We start from the raw sequence: 16,968 nt of genomic DNA on the forward strand, positions 1-16,968 counted from the left end.
GCGGGGAGGGCTGACGTCGGCCCTTTACGCCGGCGGTCAGGGGTCAGGGGTCGCGCCTCGTGCGCCCCGGCGGCGCCCGACTCCCCGCCCGGAAGCGGCCCTGAGCTGCCTGGCGTCAGCGTCCCGGTTGCCCGGGCAACGCCTCCGCGGTTCCGCCCTCCGAGGAGTCGCTGTCTCGCAGTGACCCGCGCGGCCTCGAGTCCCGGAGGCTCCACGCTGCGTCACCGCCTTCCCAGCCGTGCCGTGAGTGCGGGTTCGGCAGCGGGGGCGGGCTGGGGTCCGCAGAGAGAGCAGGGTCGGGGCGAAGAGCCCTGGGCGTGGGTCGAGAGGAACACCCTGAGGGGAGAGGAGCAGCCGCCCCAGCCGAGGGGCGCAGCCGGGCACCCGTGCGGGGGTCAGGGGTCGGGAACCTGGGTCGCACCGGGTGCCCGACACCGACTGACCGGACGGACAGGACATGTCGCCGAGGGCAGGCTGAGGCCCGGGGTCCCGAAGTGCGGGGGTTTAGTCCACTCTCGCGGAGGGCGCGTGCGCAGGTGAGGTGCCCCGGTGCGCCCTGGCCCTGCGGGCTCCGGGCTTCTGGCCCTCCGAGGGCCGCAGCGCCCAGCCGGGCCTCGCTGGCAGCAGTGTGCGTGCTTCTCCACCGCGCTTACTCTGCGTCGCCCATTTTCCCAAGTGTTACTAAATACACTTCTGGTTTCGTGGTACGCAGGAAGAACAGCAGAGCAGGGTGACTTCAGCCCGCAGAGTCCCTGGGGTGCTGGTCTGGTCTTGGAAAATCTCTTCTTTCTCCCCATGACTCCTAAAGTCACTGCCCAGTTTCCTAACACCTTTTGAGTTAGGAGAAAAGAAAAAAAGCACTCCTTTTCTCTACTACTCGCTCCCTCTGTCTTAATTTTCTTTTCCTTCTCTTTGTGTATACCTTAGTCTTAATTCCACAGGATTTGGGATAGAATATTTCTTTCCCCCCCCCCACCTCTCTCCCTCCATCCCTCTCTCCTCCCTCTCCTCTCCACCCCTTTCACACATACACACCATCAAGTGTTTGCTATTTATATGCATCATTTCAAAAACTCTTAACTCTACAAATAAATTTAATATACAGAGACTTGAGATCCCTTCAGATATCTACTTACCTCTCAGCCTGCATGTATGTATGTCTTTCTGTCCCTTCATAATCACCAAAAGATCCAAATCTCTATCTGCCTTTGCATTTGTTCACAGAACTCATTGGCTTGAGAGTCAAATACTTTGGAAGTTTTGAGGTCATCTGTGTACATGTACATAGATTTGAAGGTCTTTGATAATTGTGAAAAACATTTTCAACCAGTTGCATCTGTTCCCTACCAACCACTATCACCATTTAATATTCTTCAAATACCATGTACTACTGTGACTTGAAAAAGTGGAACAGTACCTGATAACTGTAATCCTATCTACTCAGGAGACTGAGATCTAAGGATCTTGGTTTGAAGCCTGTCGAGGCAAGAAAGTCTGTGCAGCCAGCCAGCTCGTGGTTTAATATCTGAAACATCAGAAATATAAAGCATATGAATAGGATAAAAGACAAAATGAAATAAACACAAAATGAATTATAGATGCGCCTGTAATCCCAACGACTCAGGAGGCTAAGATCTGAGGATCAAGGTTCAGAGCCACCCTGGCACAAAAGGACCTGAGATTCTTATTCCCAATTAACCTTTACAAAACAAGAAGTGAGGGCTTGGCTCCAGGGTAGGCCCAGTAGCCTTGAGCTGAAGAGCTCAGGGACAGCACCTACGCAGAGTTCAAGCCCCATGACCCATTAACCACCAGAAAGCTCAAGGACAATTTCCAGGGAGGTGGAAAAGTTAGAAAATAAACCTATGCTAGGACTTGAAGCTTACTGTATGCTGGACAGTGGACCAACAATGCAAGTATGGTATGACAGATGATGTTTTAAAAACAGTACAAGGGCAAGTTGTTAATATCAAGAAAAAGCCTATCTTGAGGATTAGGAAAGGACAAGCAGAAAAGACATTTGAGTTGAAGTGTAACAAATTAAGATATTTCAGGGTCAGACATTTCAGGCTATAGTATAAACATCCTTGGAGATTGAACAAACTTGGAGAAGAATCTGAGAGATGAAACTGGAAAGGTAAATTAGGGGCAGGCAGAAAGACTGTACGTACCACACTAAAGTTTGAACTTTATTCTGTTGCCTTAGAGGTCATGAAACTTGTTTTGTTTTGTTTTGATCAGTCCTGGGGCTTGAACTCAGGGCATAGGTGCTATCCTTGAGCTTTCTCAAGGGTAGCACTCTACCACTTGAGCCATAGCACTACTTCCAGGATTTTCTGTGTATATGGTACCAAGGAATCGAACCCGGGGCTTCATGCATGGTAGGCAGACATTCTACCACTAAGCCACACTCCCTGCACCTCATGAAACATTTTTGAAAAAGTATGCTTTGGGTATACAGTGGAAAAAATATAAAGAAAGAAATTAAATAAGACAGTTAAGATAGCTTTTTTTTTTTTGGCCAGTTAGGGCTTGAACTCAGGGCCTGGGCACTGTCCTTGAACTTTTCTCAAGGCTAGAGCTTTTTTATTAATACTTGTAAGAGTAGTCAAATGAATTGCCATATATCTCAGCTCAGTGTTATTATTATCCATTTGTTATCATTTCTATATATTTCCATATATACATATGTATATATGTACACATATGTAGTATATATACATGCATATATATGTGTATAATATATGTACGCATGTAAATAACTAAATACATATGTACATAAATATATGCATCTATACATACATGTGCCTATGTGTATACAGATGTGTGTATATGTGCATATACATATTAATTTTAAATGCCATCTGAGAATTGGTTGCCAGCATCATGATCCCTTTAACCATTAAATATTTTGGCATGTATTTCCTAAGAACTAGTACTTTTAACACCACAATTGAAAATACTGAGGAACTTAATAGACAATGTTTGAATTTTGCCAGATTTTCCAGTAATAAACTTGATAATTTTCTTCATTTCACAGTCCAGTTCAGAATCTTTTTTTGCATTTGGGTTTTAGTTTCCTTTGGCCTAGGACAGTGTTTTGATCTTTGTCTTCTATGACCTTGACATTTCTAGAATACAGGCCAATTTATTTTGTAAATTAACTTGTTTGTCTATGTCCATTGTTTCTTCATAACTAGATTCTGTTTTGGCATTTTTGCACAGAACACAAAGGACATGTTTTGTCCCCAGAGCATATACGCTTTTTCTGGAAACTTCATGTGTATAGAATCCTGCAGTATGAATGGGCATTGCGTTTCTTTCGTTCACTGGAGTTTTTTGGTTGTGACCTTTTTTTATGGATTTGATTTGGAGTGTTGCTTACCTGTTGAGGTACTTTGTTTATCCTTTTTCATTCTTTTGCGACAGTCTTGCTATTTAAGCCAGGCTAAAAATTAATAGTCCTCTCAAGCCAGCCTCCATGGTGAGAAAGAGATAAGTACATGATAAATATGTACCACCATGCCTAGCTCTTTTTCTTCTTTTCACAAAAGTCATCTACCTTTACAGCATAAACCAGTAATTTATTCCTTTTTTTTGCCCAATAATATTTAATTGCCTGGATTACCTTTTCTTTATCCATTCAGCAGCTAATTAAATTTAGATTGTTTTCAGTTTGATGCACCTGTGAATAACACTAGGATGAATAATTGTCCCTTTGTACTCTTACAACTAGCCAGGCCCCAATAGCCATTCAAGAGGCTGATCTGAGGATATCTGTTTGAAGCCAGACCATGTGGGAAGGTTCATGAGACTTACCTCCAATTAACAACCAAAAATTTAAAAAATGAAGGTAGAGCTTATGGCTCAAGTGGTAGAGCCATAAGCCTTGAGCATAAAAGCTCAGTGACAGTGCCCAGGCTCTGAATACAAGCACCAGTACCAATAGGGGGGAGGGGGAAAGTTCTAATTTTCACACATAGTTACCAGCACTTGCATTTGTAGTCATCTGGATTTTCATTTTCTTGTGGTGGGTGTATAGTGGCTGGCCTTCAACCTCAGTTCTCAGATCTCAGCCTCCTAATTAGCTAGGATTACAGGCGTGAGCCACTGCACCCAGCTGTCCCTGGATTTCTTTTGCTCAGGGCTAGTGCTGTGTACCACTAGAGCCACAGGGCATCACTTCTGGCTTTTTCTGTGTATGTGGTACTGAGGAATTGAACCCAGGGCTTCATGCATGCTAGGCAAGCACTCTACCACTAAGCCACAATCCCAGCCCAGGGCTTTATTTTTTCATTTACTGATATGTTCCATTGATGTATATATTCATCTTTATGCCAATACCACACATTCCACTTATCTATAATAAATAGTAAAATCTAATTCAAGGTAACTCTAGTTTTGTGGTTGTTCATCTTTTTGTGTGTTTCTATATACATGTGAAGTTCATCCTGTCAACTACTTTCTTCTCGATCTTGTATTCTAATTTTTTTCCAGTTCTAGGGCTTGAACTCAGGGTCTGGGCACTGTCCTTGAGCTTTCTCAAGGCTAGTGCTCTACACTTGAGCCACAGCACCACTTCAGCATTTTCTGTGTATGTGGTACCAAAGAATCCAACCCAAGGCATGCTAGGTAACACTAACCACTAAACCACACTCCTGGCCTCATGTTCTGTTTGTTTGTTTTCTTGCTTGCTTGTTTTAAAAAGCCCATTGGGGAGCCAGATGCCAGTGGCAGAAGAAAGTCCATGAGACTCCATCACAAAAAAAAAAAAAAAAAAAAAAAAAAAAGCTATGTTGGTTCATGTCTGTGACCCTAGCCACAATGGCAAATTCATAGGTCAAAACTGTACCTAGGCAGGAAAACTGGCTATTTATGAGATAGACTACTACTGTCTTAAAAAAAAAAAAAGATGCAGATCTAGTTTAATGGTAAAGGGTTTAACAAGCACAAGTCTTGAGTTCAAACCCCAGTACCCACCCAACCCCCCCCCCAAAAAAAAAGAATGAAAGAAGATATATTTCTCCAAATGAGGGGAAACAGTCTTTCACATTTCAACATGATGTTAGCTCTAAGGTTTCTTAACAGTGCCTTTAAGAAATTGCCTTCTATCCAAGGTTTATTGAGGTATTTAGCATGAATAAGTTCTCTTAAATGCTTTCGCTTTCTATGTCTGCTGAGATAACCTCTTCTTTTGCTGTGAGTGAGTGTGTGTGTGTGTGTGTGTGTTTTGGGATGTGTCCATCCGTCCCAGTACTGGTACTTGAACTCAGGACCTAGGTGCTACTTGTTAGCTTTGTCACTCAATGCACTCTACCACTTGAGCCACTGCTCCACTTCCAGCTTTTGGCTGGTTAATTGGAAATAAAGAGTCTTATAGACTTTCTTTCCAGTCTGGCTTTGACCTGTGATTCTCAGATCTCAGCCTACTGATTAGCTAGGATTGTAGGCATGAACCTGTAATTCTTTTTTTTCTTTTTTTTTTTTTTTTGGTGGGTAATGGGGCTTGAACTCAGCCTGGGCACTGTCTCTGAGCTCTTCAGCTCAAGGCTATCACCCTACCCCTTGAGCCAAGCCCCACTTCCTGTTTTCTTGAGTTTAATTGGAGGTAAGTGTCTCGTGGACTTTAGTGCTCAGGCTGTCTTTGAACTGAGATCCTCCTGAGAAGCTAGGAGTACAGGCGTGAGCCACCATGCCAGACTTGCTTGGCTTATCAGGGTGCCTCATATAAAAACATGAGAAATGTTCCATCCTCTTCTGTTTTTTGGAAAAGTTTGTAAAGCATTGGTATTTGTGTGATATTTAGTAGTATTCACCTGTGAAGCCATCAAATCCTGGGTTTTACTTTGAGTAGATTTTTTTTTTTTTTTGCCAGTCCTGGGCTTGGGCTCAGGGCCTGAGCACTGTCCTTAGGTTTTCACAAGGCTGGAACTCTACCACTTGAGCCACAGCACCACTTCTGGCTTTTTTCTATATATGTGGTACCAAGGAATCAAACCCAGGTCTTCGTGCATGCTAGACAGACACTCTACCCCTAGGTCAAACTCCCAGCCCTTTAAGAGTAGATTTTTAATCAATTCAATTTTTTACTTGTTAATAGGCATAGTCAGATTTTTCTGTTTGTTGAGTTCATTTTGGTCTTTTATGTCTAGGCATTGTTCCAGGCAATTTAACAGTTTGTTTGTAAAAAGTTGTTTATAGTAAATGTTCTCTTTGAATTTTTTTTTTTTACCAGTCCAAGGCTTGAGCTCAGGGCCTGAGCACTGTTCTTGGGCTTTTCTCAAGGCTAGCACTCTGCCACTTGAGCCACAGCACCACTTCCAGCCTTTTTCTATGTATGTGGTACCGAGGAATCGAACCTGGGTCTTCGTGCATGCTAGGCAGGCACTCTACCTCTAGGCCAAACTCCTGGCCCCTCTCTTTGAATTTTTAAAAATTTCTGGAGGGTAGTTCTAATTTGAATAATTTTATGTCTTTTTCTTCTTCTTCTTTTTCCTCCTCCTCCTCTTCTTCTTCTTCACCTTTTTTTTTTTTTTTGAGAGACATGGGACTTGAACTCTGGGCCTGGGCACAGTTCTTGAACTCTTCAGCTCAAGGCTACCACCCTACCCCTTGAGCCACAGCCCCACTTGCCATTTTCTAATGATTAATTGGAGATAAGAGTCTCAAGTTCTTTAGTGCCTAGGCTGGCTTTGAACCTCTATCCTCAGATCTCACCCTCCTAAGTAGCTAGGATTATAGACCTGAGCCACTGCACCAAGGCTTTCTATTGATTTTCTGATGAAGTGTCACCCAAAGCATATTGTTTTCTTGCATGTGATTGGTTTTCTTATGCTGTTTTCAAGGCATCCTCTTTTGTCTTTGGTTTTCTGTCATTTGTCTTGATATGTCAAAGTATGAATCTCATTGTTTTCCTGCTTGGAATTTTTGAGCTTTATAAATGTATAACAGTGTTTTTCATTAATTTGAGGGAAAATTGGACCACTTATTTCATCAAAAAATTTTGACTCATCAGGCACTAGTGGCACCTGGTCATAAACCTAGCTACTCAGGAAGCTGAGATCTGAGGATTTTGATTCAGAGCCAGTTAGGGCAGGAAAGTCTATAAGTCCATGAGACTCTTGTCTCCAACTACTACTACTGTGACTTAAATGTAGAGCACTAACCTTGAGGTTAAAAAAATCCAGGGACAGTGCCCAAACCCAGGGTTCAAGTTCCAGAACGGGGAGGGGGTTGGGGAAAGAAAGAAAAGTTCCTATCCTCTTTTAGGAGACTGATTAGTCTGTATCCTCATGGATGACTTTTTCCCACAGATTTCTGAGACTGTTCATCTTCATTCCCTTCTCTATCTTTCATAGTGGTGATTTGAAAGCCCAGAAGACTGAGTTAGATAATATAATAGTGAGGGGGTGGGAGATGTTTCTCTTCTGGCTCCCTTCTTTTTCCTTTCACCTCGAATTTCTAATAGGAGTCTCTTCCTTCTCTTCCTTTCAGGAGTGATGCCACACTTGACTGTCACCTCCATGGCCTGGCCTCTGTCTGCCATGCATGTGGAAGTTTTCTTAGGCCCCTCTTTACTCTTACTTGCTTTCTAGATCTCCTGGTCTCTTGTGTACTACATGTGTTAGTATGTGCTGGTCCTGGGCCTTGAATTCAGGGTCTGGGTAGTGTCCCTCAGCTTTTTTGCTCAAGTTTAATGCTCTACCACTTGATTCAACAGCTCCATTTTAAGCTTTCTTAGGGGGGAGGGGGGCAGGGAGCAAGGGGTGGGGAGGTGTGGGATAAGAGGAGTCTTTTGGACTAACCTGCTTAGCTGGCTTTGAGCCATGATCCTCAGATCTCTGAATAGCTATGATTACAAGGGTGAGCCTGGTACCTAGCATCTCTTGTCTTTGTGCAGAGGTTTCCTCTGGGATCTCTAGAGAAATCTCTATAGAGATTTAACTTTGTAGAGTTCGCTCTTTTCCTCTTGGAGTGAAGATATATATAAAATTTGTGGTTGTATTTCTTTGGTTGATTCCTCTAGCTTAGTGTAAGCTGTAAGAAGCTATCAGGCAGATGACAGCCACTGTCCTTGACTGTCTTTCAGTCTCCTCTACATGTGTATTGACAGATCATTTAGGTGGAATGTAAAGCATGCTTATAAACTTTGATAGGAAGAGAAAGAAGAAAGAAGAAAAGGCATTTGATTTACAGTGTCCCAATCTTGAGATGATTCTGCCCATGAATGTAGATGTTCCCTAAGCTTGTTAACTAACCAGTTGACTGGTGCAGATGATATCTAAACAGAGCAATATTCTTTTAAGTGCCGGGTAGTGTATTTCTATTAGATTGTGCCCACAAGTGTCTGCTAAATAAATAGGTGGGATCTTTGAGACAAAAATGTTTATTTTTAATTCCTAACCTACTCATTACATTGGCTTTATCCATCATTTGATATATAACCTAATCACAAAAATAATCAAGGTCAGTTGATGCAAAACAGAGAAGTCAGTCAGCACTCCCCTAAAGGTCATATGTATATGAGAGCACTCTGGAAGAATAGAAATCTACCCCCCTCTTCTGTGCACTGTCAGTAACATAAATAAAAGCGAAGAGCAGCAAATGGGGTTCTGAAAAGATTCTTAATGTCCCATCAGCCCACATTTTTCTCTTGCTTCTTTCCACCAGGTGGAAGTATAGGTCTTCGTATCATGTCTTATTCATTGTGGTGTTTATATGAATTAGGAAGGAAAAGATAAAGAACATACTCAATAGAATGCAGTGTCCCTTCACCTACATTTTATAGTCTTCTATTTGAATGAGTTACTTGAGATAATGAAACCAATAGATTAAATAACTTTCCATAACATTTTTTTAATTTAACAGCACTAAACATAGACTTGTTATGAGAAATAATTTGAGGGGGAGAAATGGGGTGTGGTGGTTCATGCTTTTAATCCCAGGTAGGAGGGAAGGAAGTGATAAGAGGTCTGCAACTGATCCTGCACAAAAAGTGGAAGATCCTATCAGGAAAATCATCAAAGCAAAACAAACAAACAAAAAACTGGGGAATGGCCCAAATAAATGCCTGCTTAGTATGAGGCCATAAGTTAAAATCCAATACTACCAAAACAAAAAGTAAAATAATATGTCAAATCTTTGTGATATATGAAGAACTGCATAAAACTAAAAAAGTAACAATCATGTACTTGCTTAAGCAGCAAAATATAATTTTTTTTTAAAGTACTGGGGTTCAAACTTGGCCTCACACTTTCTACTAGGTAAGCCCTCTAACACTGCTGCCAACCCACATCCAAGTTTGTTTGTTTGTTTGTTTGTTTGTTTTTTCCAGTCCTGAGGCTTGAACTCAGGATCTGGGTATTGTCCCTGAGGCTTCTTTTGCTCAAAGCTAGCACTCTACCACTTGAGCCACAGTACCACGTCCGGCTTCTTCTGTTTATGTGGTACTGAGGAATCAAACCCAGGGCTTTGTGCATGCCAGGCAAGCACTCTACCACTTAACCACGTTCCTAGCCCCAAGTATTTTTAAGTGGACTTAAAATTACTCAGTGGAAATAAAGTTTAGCACCCCAGACAAATTGGAGAATGTTTGTTATAATTTGATTAAGGTAAATCATTCTTCTTTTCCAGGTATATCTTTATACTGCAAGTCAATATAATCATTTAAGTTACTTTAACTAGAATGGAAAAGTATGAAAAACTAGCTAAGATTGGAGAAGGGTCCTATGGAGTTGTATTCAAATGCCGAAACAAAGCCTCTGGACAAGTAGTAGCTATAAAAAAATTTGTGGAGTCCGAAGATGATCCTGTTGTTAAGAAAATAGCACTAAGAGAGATACGTATGTTGAAGGTAGGTTAATTTTCTAACTGTAGATGGCCAAGGCATTGAGTGAAAGACATATGCTAAAATTACAGAACATTTTAAAGTCATATTCCACTGCATTTAAGTTATTTTTGGCAATAAGTTGTTCATACTTCATTTTGGACTTTGGCCACTCTGGTGTGTTAATCTGATATTTGGGGTGTAACTGTAGATGGTTAACATATTGAAGTACTTCCATTCTGGTTGGTAAATATTTACACTTTACTAATCTCCTAACCCTAATAATTTCTTCCTCTTACCTGTGACTATTGCCGCCCCCTTCCCCGCAATGTACACACACAATAAACCAAGAAGCTGAGATCTGAGGTTCAGGTTCAAAACCGGGCTGGGCAGAAAAGCCCATGAGAGTCTTTTGTTTGTCTGTTTTTCCCAGTCTTGGGTCTTGAGCCTTTTTTTTCCCTCAGGACTAGTGCTCTACCACTTAAGCCACTTGGCACTTCTGGCTTTTTCTATGTATATGGCACCATTGAATCAAACCCAGGGTTTTCGGCATGCGAGGCAAGTACTCTACCATTAGCCCATACTCCCACGTCCTTCCTTCTCCCCCTCCCACGAGACTCATCTCTAATTAACTACTCAGAAAAAGCCAGAAGTGCCACTGTGGCTTATGTGATAGAGCATTATCTTTGAACACAAAGAGGCTCAGAGTTCAAGCCCAAGACTGGCAAAAGAAGACGAGGAGGAGAAGGAGGGAAGGGGTAGGGGAGGAAGGAAGGGAAGGAGGGAAGGAGAAAGGAAAGCAGGCAGGCAGGCTGGAGACAGTGACAACCCAACACAAAAGGAGCCATAGCAGCAGTGCCCCCATGCATGGATGGGTATTGGTTTGTCCTAGCCTGAACATCCCTTAGGTTCTTTTATGGTTCTTAGATACATTTACTGTGGCTTAGGGACAAACATAGTTTTTAACATGAAGTCTTTTGTTTTTGTTGTTACTTGATAGAATTAGACTCACAAGATTTATAAGCCACCAGTGAATTTTTTTTCCTAGCCTAAAACTCTGACCATTTTAGAATGATAAGGCCTAGACCATTGTTTCTCCAGCATCCGCTTGCATTGGATTCTGTTGGGGATCTTGTTGAAATGCAGTTTGGAGGTGGGTTGGGTCTGGTGTTGGCCCTGAGACTCTGCATTTCTAACTAGTTCTGGTGGGTGGACCACACATTGGCTATTAAGACCATGTGATTTCAAGAATGCATAACCAAACTTCCCCTTTTTATTGTTTTTTGGGGGGGGTTGGTACTGAGCTTTGAACTCAGGGCCTCACTCTTGCTCCACTTGCTTGCTTGGCAGGCACTCTACCACTTGAGTCACCCATCAATCACAGCTTTTTGCTGGCTATTTTAGAAGTAGACTCACAGACTTCTCTACGTAGGCTAGCCTTAAACCTGATTCTCCAGATCTCAGCTACCTTAGGGGTAGCTAGTGATCACAAGCATGAGCCACTGATGCTTAGCTCAACCTTCTTAGAAAACCTTGGGAATGTGGTTTAGAAAGAGGATAATTGTATGCTATTTCTCTTTTACAAGTATCATCTGAAGCAAGTTTTCTCATCAATACATTATAACATTTTGTTTAAAATACAATTTACTAGTTCTCAGCACATCCCTCATAATAAAAAGTTAATTCTTATGTCAGTCAGCAGAGGGCTGTAGTGAGCTACCCAACTCTATCACTGGGCTAAGCTACAGGGTGTGTCTGCATCAAGCAGTATTGTTTTTTGTTTTGTTTGTTTGTTTTGGGGGGGAGTTGCCGGTCCTGGGGCCTGAACTCAGGGCCTGGACACTCTCCTTGGGCATTTTCAAGGCTAGCACACTGCCTCTTGAGCCACAGCACCACTTTTGGCTTTTTCTGTGTATGTGGTAACAGGGAATCGAACCCAGAGTTTTATGTATACTAGGCAAGCACGCTACCACTAGGCCACACCGTATTGTTTTCTAATGAAGTTATGTTTTCACCTTTTTCCTCTCTCCCTCCATAGTCTTCAAGTAATGTGATTGCTCAAACAGGCCCTTGTGGGTTACAACTTTCCAGATTTGAATATGAGCTCAGCTTGGTCTCTGGAGATGGGTCTCACAATATGTACTATCCTGCTTTTGGCACATTGCACCGTGCAAACTCAGAACACATTGTTTCTATGATAAATGGACTTTCCCCTCATCATGGCTCCCACTTAGTGATTTTTGTCTCCTTACACTGTTTTACTTTAGACAGTCATTGTTTCTGGACTAAGTGAGCTCCATTTTCAAAGCAGGTATAAAAATCTGACCTACCCAGAGATTTGACCGGGTTAAACACGGACATTAATTGGACTATGTAGTGTCTCTGAATCCTTTCCTTTCTGTGCTGTGATTGTGACAAAACACAAAGCAGCTGAGTCACCTATGTGACCCATAAGATCTTTCATTCTTTGACCTTTATGCTCTTTCAGACACTAGGGTACTTAGAAAGCAACTTGGTTGGGGACTCTTTTGTTTTTTGTCTCTTGTCTGTTATGGGGCTTGAACTCAGGGCCTAGGCACTGTCCCTGAGCTTTTTCCTCACGACTATCACTCTACCACTTTAAGCCACAGCTCCACTTCCTGTTTTCTCCCGGTTAATTGAAGATAGGAGTCTCATGGACTTTCCTACCAAGGCTGGCTTCAAACCATGATCCTCAGATCTCAGCCTCCTAAGATCAGGAATTTACCACCAGAGCCCAGCTAGGTAACATTTTTTTCTTTCCGCTAGTTGTAGGGCTTGAACTCAGGACCTGAGCACTGTCCTTGGACATTTTTCTCAAGGATAGAGCTATACCACTTGAGCCATATCAACACTTCCAGCTTTTTTCTATGTATGTGGTACCAAGGAATCAAACCTAGGTCTTCATGCATACTAGGCAAGCATTCTTACCACTAGGCCAAACTCCCGGCCCAAGGGTAACATTTTTAATATGCAATCTATTCTCATTTTCCGAACTGGTGAGCAGCAGGCTCATAGTTGTAGGATGACTTTTGTTTTGTTTCTTTTTTCATTTTTCAGTCAAAGCATTTTTATAGATACTAACACAGAGACATGGAGTGGGGGTCCTATATGTACCTAGACACTCTATTGGATACAGGACCAGCAAATATATATTGAGCTCCTACTATATAAAAATCCTGTTCTTCCCATATATCTTTCTGTGTAAATGGGATTAGAAAGCTGCTTTGTCAACTGTGCTGGGAGAACAACAAAGAAAATGAGCTATAAATAGGAGAGATCATATATCCTGGTTTGTTCAGGACAGTCTCATTTTACAATCCCATTATAGCATCCTTGTCACATCCAAAGGGGCAGTAAATGAAATGTAAGCATGGGGTCTAGCTGGGCACCTATGACTTACATCTATAAATCTACTTAAAAGCTACTTAGATGGCAAGATCTGAGCATCTCCATTTGTAGCCAGCCTGGGCTGCCCAGGAGCTTACATATCTAATTAACCAGCATCGCTTAATTGTAAAACACTATCCTTAAACAGAGAAAGCTGAGCATGAGCATGAGCCCTGAGTTCAAACCCCAGTACTGGTACTGGGGTCTAATATTGCTAAGAACCAAAAAGCTGGGCTTAAGCCCAGTTGGCAGTTACATTAAATCTGTCTCTATATAAGCTAATTATATTATTTATTTTATAATCCTTTACTTAATGATTCCATTTCTTCAACTTTTTATTTAGTGTATGACTTATAGATTTATTTTTCCTATTATGTGCAAAGGTTTTGGGGGGGTGTACGTGTGTGTGTGTGTGTGTGTGTGTGTGTGTGCATGCATGCATGCATGTGTGCTGGTACTATGGCTTGAACTTAGGGCCTGGGAACTGTTCCTCCATTTTTTTGCTCAGGGCTGGCATTCTTATCACTGAAGCCACAGCTCCATTTTGGCTTCTTGGTGATTAATTGGAAATACGGGTATCATGGAGTTTCCTGCCCAAGCTGGCTTTAAACCACAATCCTCAAATCTCAGCCTATAATCCTAGTTACTCAGGAGGCTGAGATCTGAGGATCATGGTTCAAAGCCAAGCACAGGCACTAACGTCCCTAAGACTCATCTCCAATTAACCACTAGAAAACCGGAAGTGATGCTGTGTGTGGCTCAAGGTATAGGGCAGTAGCCTTGAGCTGAAGAGCTCAGAGGCAGCTCCCCAGGCCCAGAAGTCAAGCCCCACTACTGACCAAAAAAAAAAATTCTAGCCCAGACATGCAGACAGATTGATAAGGCCATATTTTCTTCAAATTGGAAAGAGTCTGGGGAAATATTGCTAACAGAACCATACTGTGTTACTAAACTTGGGATTTCAATTCCTTTGCAGCAATTAAAACACCCAAACCTTGTGAACCTCATTGAGGTATTTAGGAGAAAAAGGAAAATGCATTTAGTTTTTGAATACTGTGATCACACACTGTTAAATGAGCTGGAAAGAAACCCAAATGGGTAAGTAATCCAGAAACTTGTATATGTTGTATATGTCCAATTCTCTTTCCTTCTTTGTGGAATGAACTGTGGCAAATTTCAAACCCCACCCATAGTTCTCCCTTCAACCCACATGCCTCTCTTCTCCACCAGATAGAAAGTGCCTAGAGAGAAGACAGCTAAGATGACAAATGTAAACACAAACCACTGTGCATGTTGTAAGGTCAGTTATATGTGGATTATCTAGGGGGTTTGTCTTGGTTTGCCTGAATAACAAGACCATATCTCAAGCAAACATAACAAAATGGGTAAACTACCAGAATTAATAAAATTCAAAGTCTATTCATGTCGATTCTATAAATAAAATTTTAGAAACTAATAACATCCAATTAGAAAAGATACTCATTCAAAAGGATTTAGTGGGTACACAGTGTACCCAGCTAGATGTAAGGATGTAGCTATGAACAAAGCATACAAAAGGCCGGGCACTGGTGGCCCTTGCCTGTAATCCTAACGACTCAAAAGGCTGAGATCTAAAGGTTGCGATTTGAAGCCAGTCTGGGCAGAAAAGTTCCTGTGAGACTCTAAAAGTGGAAACTAAAAGTGGAACTGTGGCTCTAAATGGTAGAATGCTAGCCTTGTGCGAAAGAGCTCAGGGACAGTACCCAGACCCTGGATTCAAGCCCCACAAAAAAACAAAAAAGAAAAGTTGCTAACCTTTTTAAAACCATACATTCTAATAGACATATGAAAGCAATTAATTTTAAAATTGGACCATTAAAAATGACTAATATATTCTCCCTATTGTAAGGTCTGCCAAAAGGAAACTCCACGCAGTTCAGAAGAGGGTTTGTTGTGTGAGGAGAGAGTAGACCTCCTGCTGCCCAAGATGGAGTCAGGCGAGCAAGAGAGCTTATGGTGGAAAGTGAGAGATTATATGGGGGAGGGGTATAGCCACAGCAGAAGTGAATATGATCTCAGAGGATGGGGAAATACCTCAGACTTGGGGACCACCCACTGCCCACAGGCATGCCATTGCCAGGGTTACAGGTGCTGGGCGGGGATTTCCAGGGTGCAGGGGGAGAGTGCCAAGGGAAGAAGTCATTTCTTCCAGATGCACCTAATATCTATCAAAGAAATTGAAAATATTTAAATGAAGTACCATACCTTACTATACTCAATATGGGAATCAGGTCTCATTTCCAGCTAGAAATAATATAGTTAGGTAGATAATATGGCCATGAATATGAGTATTTTAAAATATATATTTTAACAAATCTATTCAAAGGAATATCTAGTAAGAAAATATCCAAATAGAAGCAAAACTTTATATATATACAGCAGATTGTTACAACAGAGAAAAAGTGGGACTGACCTAATTCTCCAATAGTGAGAAATCCGTGAGTTGGTCCAGGTTTGACCCAAGTACTTGGAAGGTGGGGGTGGGAAAATGATAAGAGCCTATCTCAAAAAAGAAGAAAGTAGCCAGGCAGGGCAGCTCACACTTCTAATCCTTTGTAATCCTTTGTACTCAGAAGGCTGAGCTCTGAGAATTGTAGTTCAAAGTCAGTCCCGGTAGAAAAGGTGGTGATACTCTTTTTTGTTGTTGTCTGTTATGGGGCTTGAACTCTGGGCCTGGGCATTGTCCCTGAGCTCTTCAGCTCAAGGCTACTGACCTACCCTTGAGCCATAACCCCACTTCCGGTTTTCTGGTGGTTGATTGGAGGTAAGAGTCTCAGGTACTTTAGTGCCCAGGGAGGCTTTGAACCCTGACTCTCAGCTCTCAGCCTCCTGAGTAGCTAGGATTACAGGTGTGAACCACCGCACCCTGCTAAGGTAGTGATAGTCTTATCTCCATTTACCCACCAAAAAAACTGAAAGTAGAGCTGTAGTTCAGGTGGTAGACCACTAGCAAAAACCTCAGGGACCATACCAAGATCAAACCCCAAGTTCAAGCCCAAGACTGGCACATATCTACAGGAATGTAGCCTAGCATGCAGGAGATCCTAAACTTGGCCCTTAGCACTGCAAAACAAAATGTTGGTTACATGAGAAACTGCATATAGCCCAGTATAATGCATGCTATACAAGTATAGATAATATCCTGGGGAAATGATAATGGGGAAATGTGATAAAAGGATAAACTAACCATAGACTATGAAATGCAATTGAAAATTTACCTGGGATACTCTCAATCTTCTCGTGAAAATAAAGATATTGCTTTTAATTTTTTAAAGTCAGATATAAAAAAATAACCGAAATTATTAATCAGCTGGGTGCTGGTGGCTCATCCTAGCTACCGAGGAGGCTGAGATCTGAGGATTAGGGTTTGAAACCAGCCTGGGAGACAAATCTGAGATACTCAAATTCCCAATTTACTACCAAAAACCCAGAAGTGAAGATGTGGCTCAGTGGTAGCGAGTGACAACCTTGAAAAAGGTAAGGAAGAGTATGAGGCCCTGAATTCAAGTCCCAGTACTGGCACGCACGTGTTTGCATGCACTCGAGCGCGCGCGCGCGCACACACACACACACGGTTAATCAATCTACAGTTCAACTTTTTTTTTTTTTGCCAGTCCTTGGGCTTGAACTCAGGGCCTGAGCACTGTCCTTGGACTTTCTCAAGGCTAGAACTCACCACTTCCAGCTTTTTTGAT

General features: G+C 42.1%; 1 protein-coding gene across 6 annotated transcripts in view; it reads left to right on the top strand.

Moving 5' to 3' along the window:
• Cdkl4 (cyclin dependent kinase like 4) overlaps positions 1 to 16,968 on the top strand; it is a 52,467-nt gene that overhangs the window by 705 nt on the left and 34,794 nt on the right. For 4 of the 6 annotated variants that reach the window (XM_090337087.1, XM_090337090.1, XM_090337091.1 and 1 more), the window contains exons 1-3: positions 142 to 243; positions 9,634 to 9,853; positions 14,211 to 14,332. In XM_090337087.1, coding sequence (XP_090193213.1) covers positions 9,686 to 9,853; positions 14,211 to 14,332 — 290 coding nt within the window. In that variant the 5' untranslated portion in view covers positions 142 to 243; positions 9,634 to 9,685. Of the gene's footprint in view, positions 1 to 141; positions 244 to 313; positions 537 to 9,633; positions 9,854 to 14,210; positions 14,333 to 16,968 lie in introns of those variants that run through there. The other 2 variants (XM_090337088.1, XM_090337089.1) reach the window with 2 other exon arrangements.

This window comes from Megascapheus bottae, chromosome 7, assembly GCF_031878675.1.
Source record: "Megascapheus bottae isolate mThoBot1 chromosome 7, mThoBot2.hap1, whole genome shotgun sequence".
In the NCBI taxonomy this organism is placed as follows: domain Eukaryota; kingdom Metazoa; phylum Chordata; class Mammalia; order Rodentia; family Geomyidae; genus Megascapheus; species Megascapheus bottae.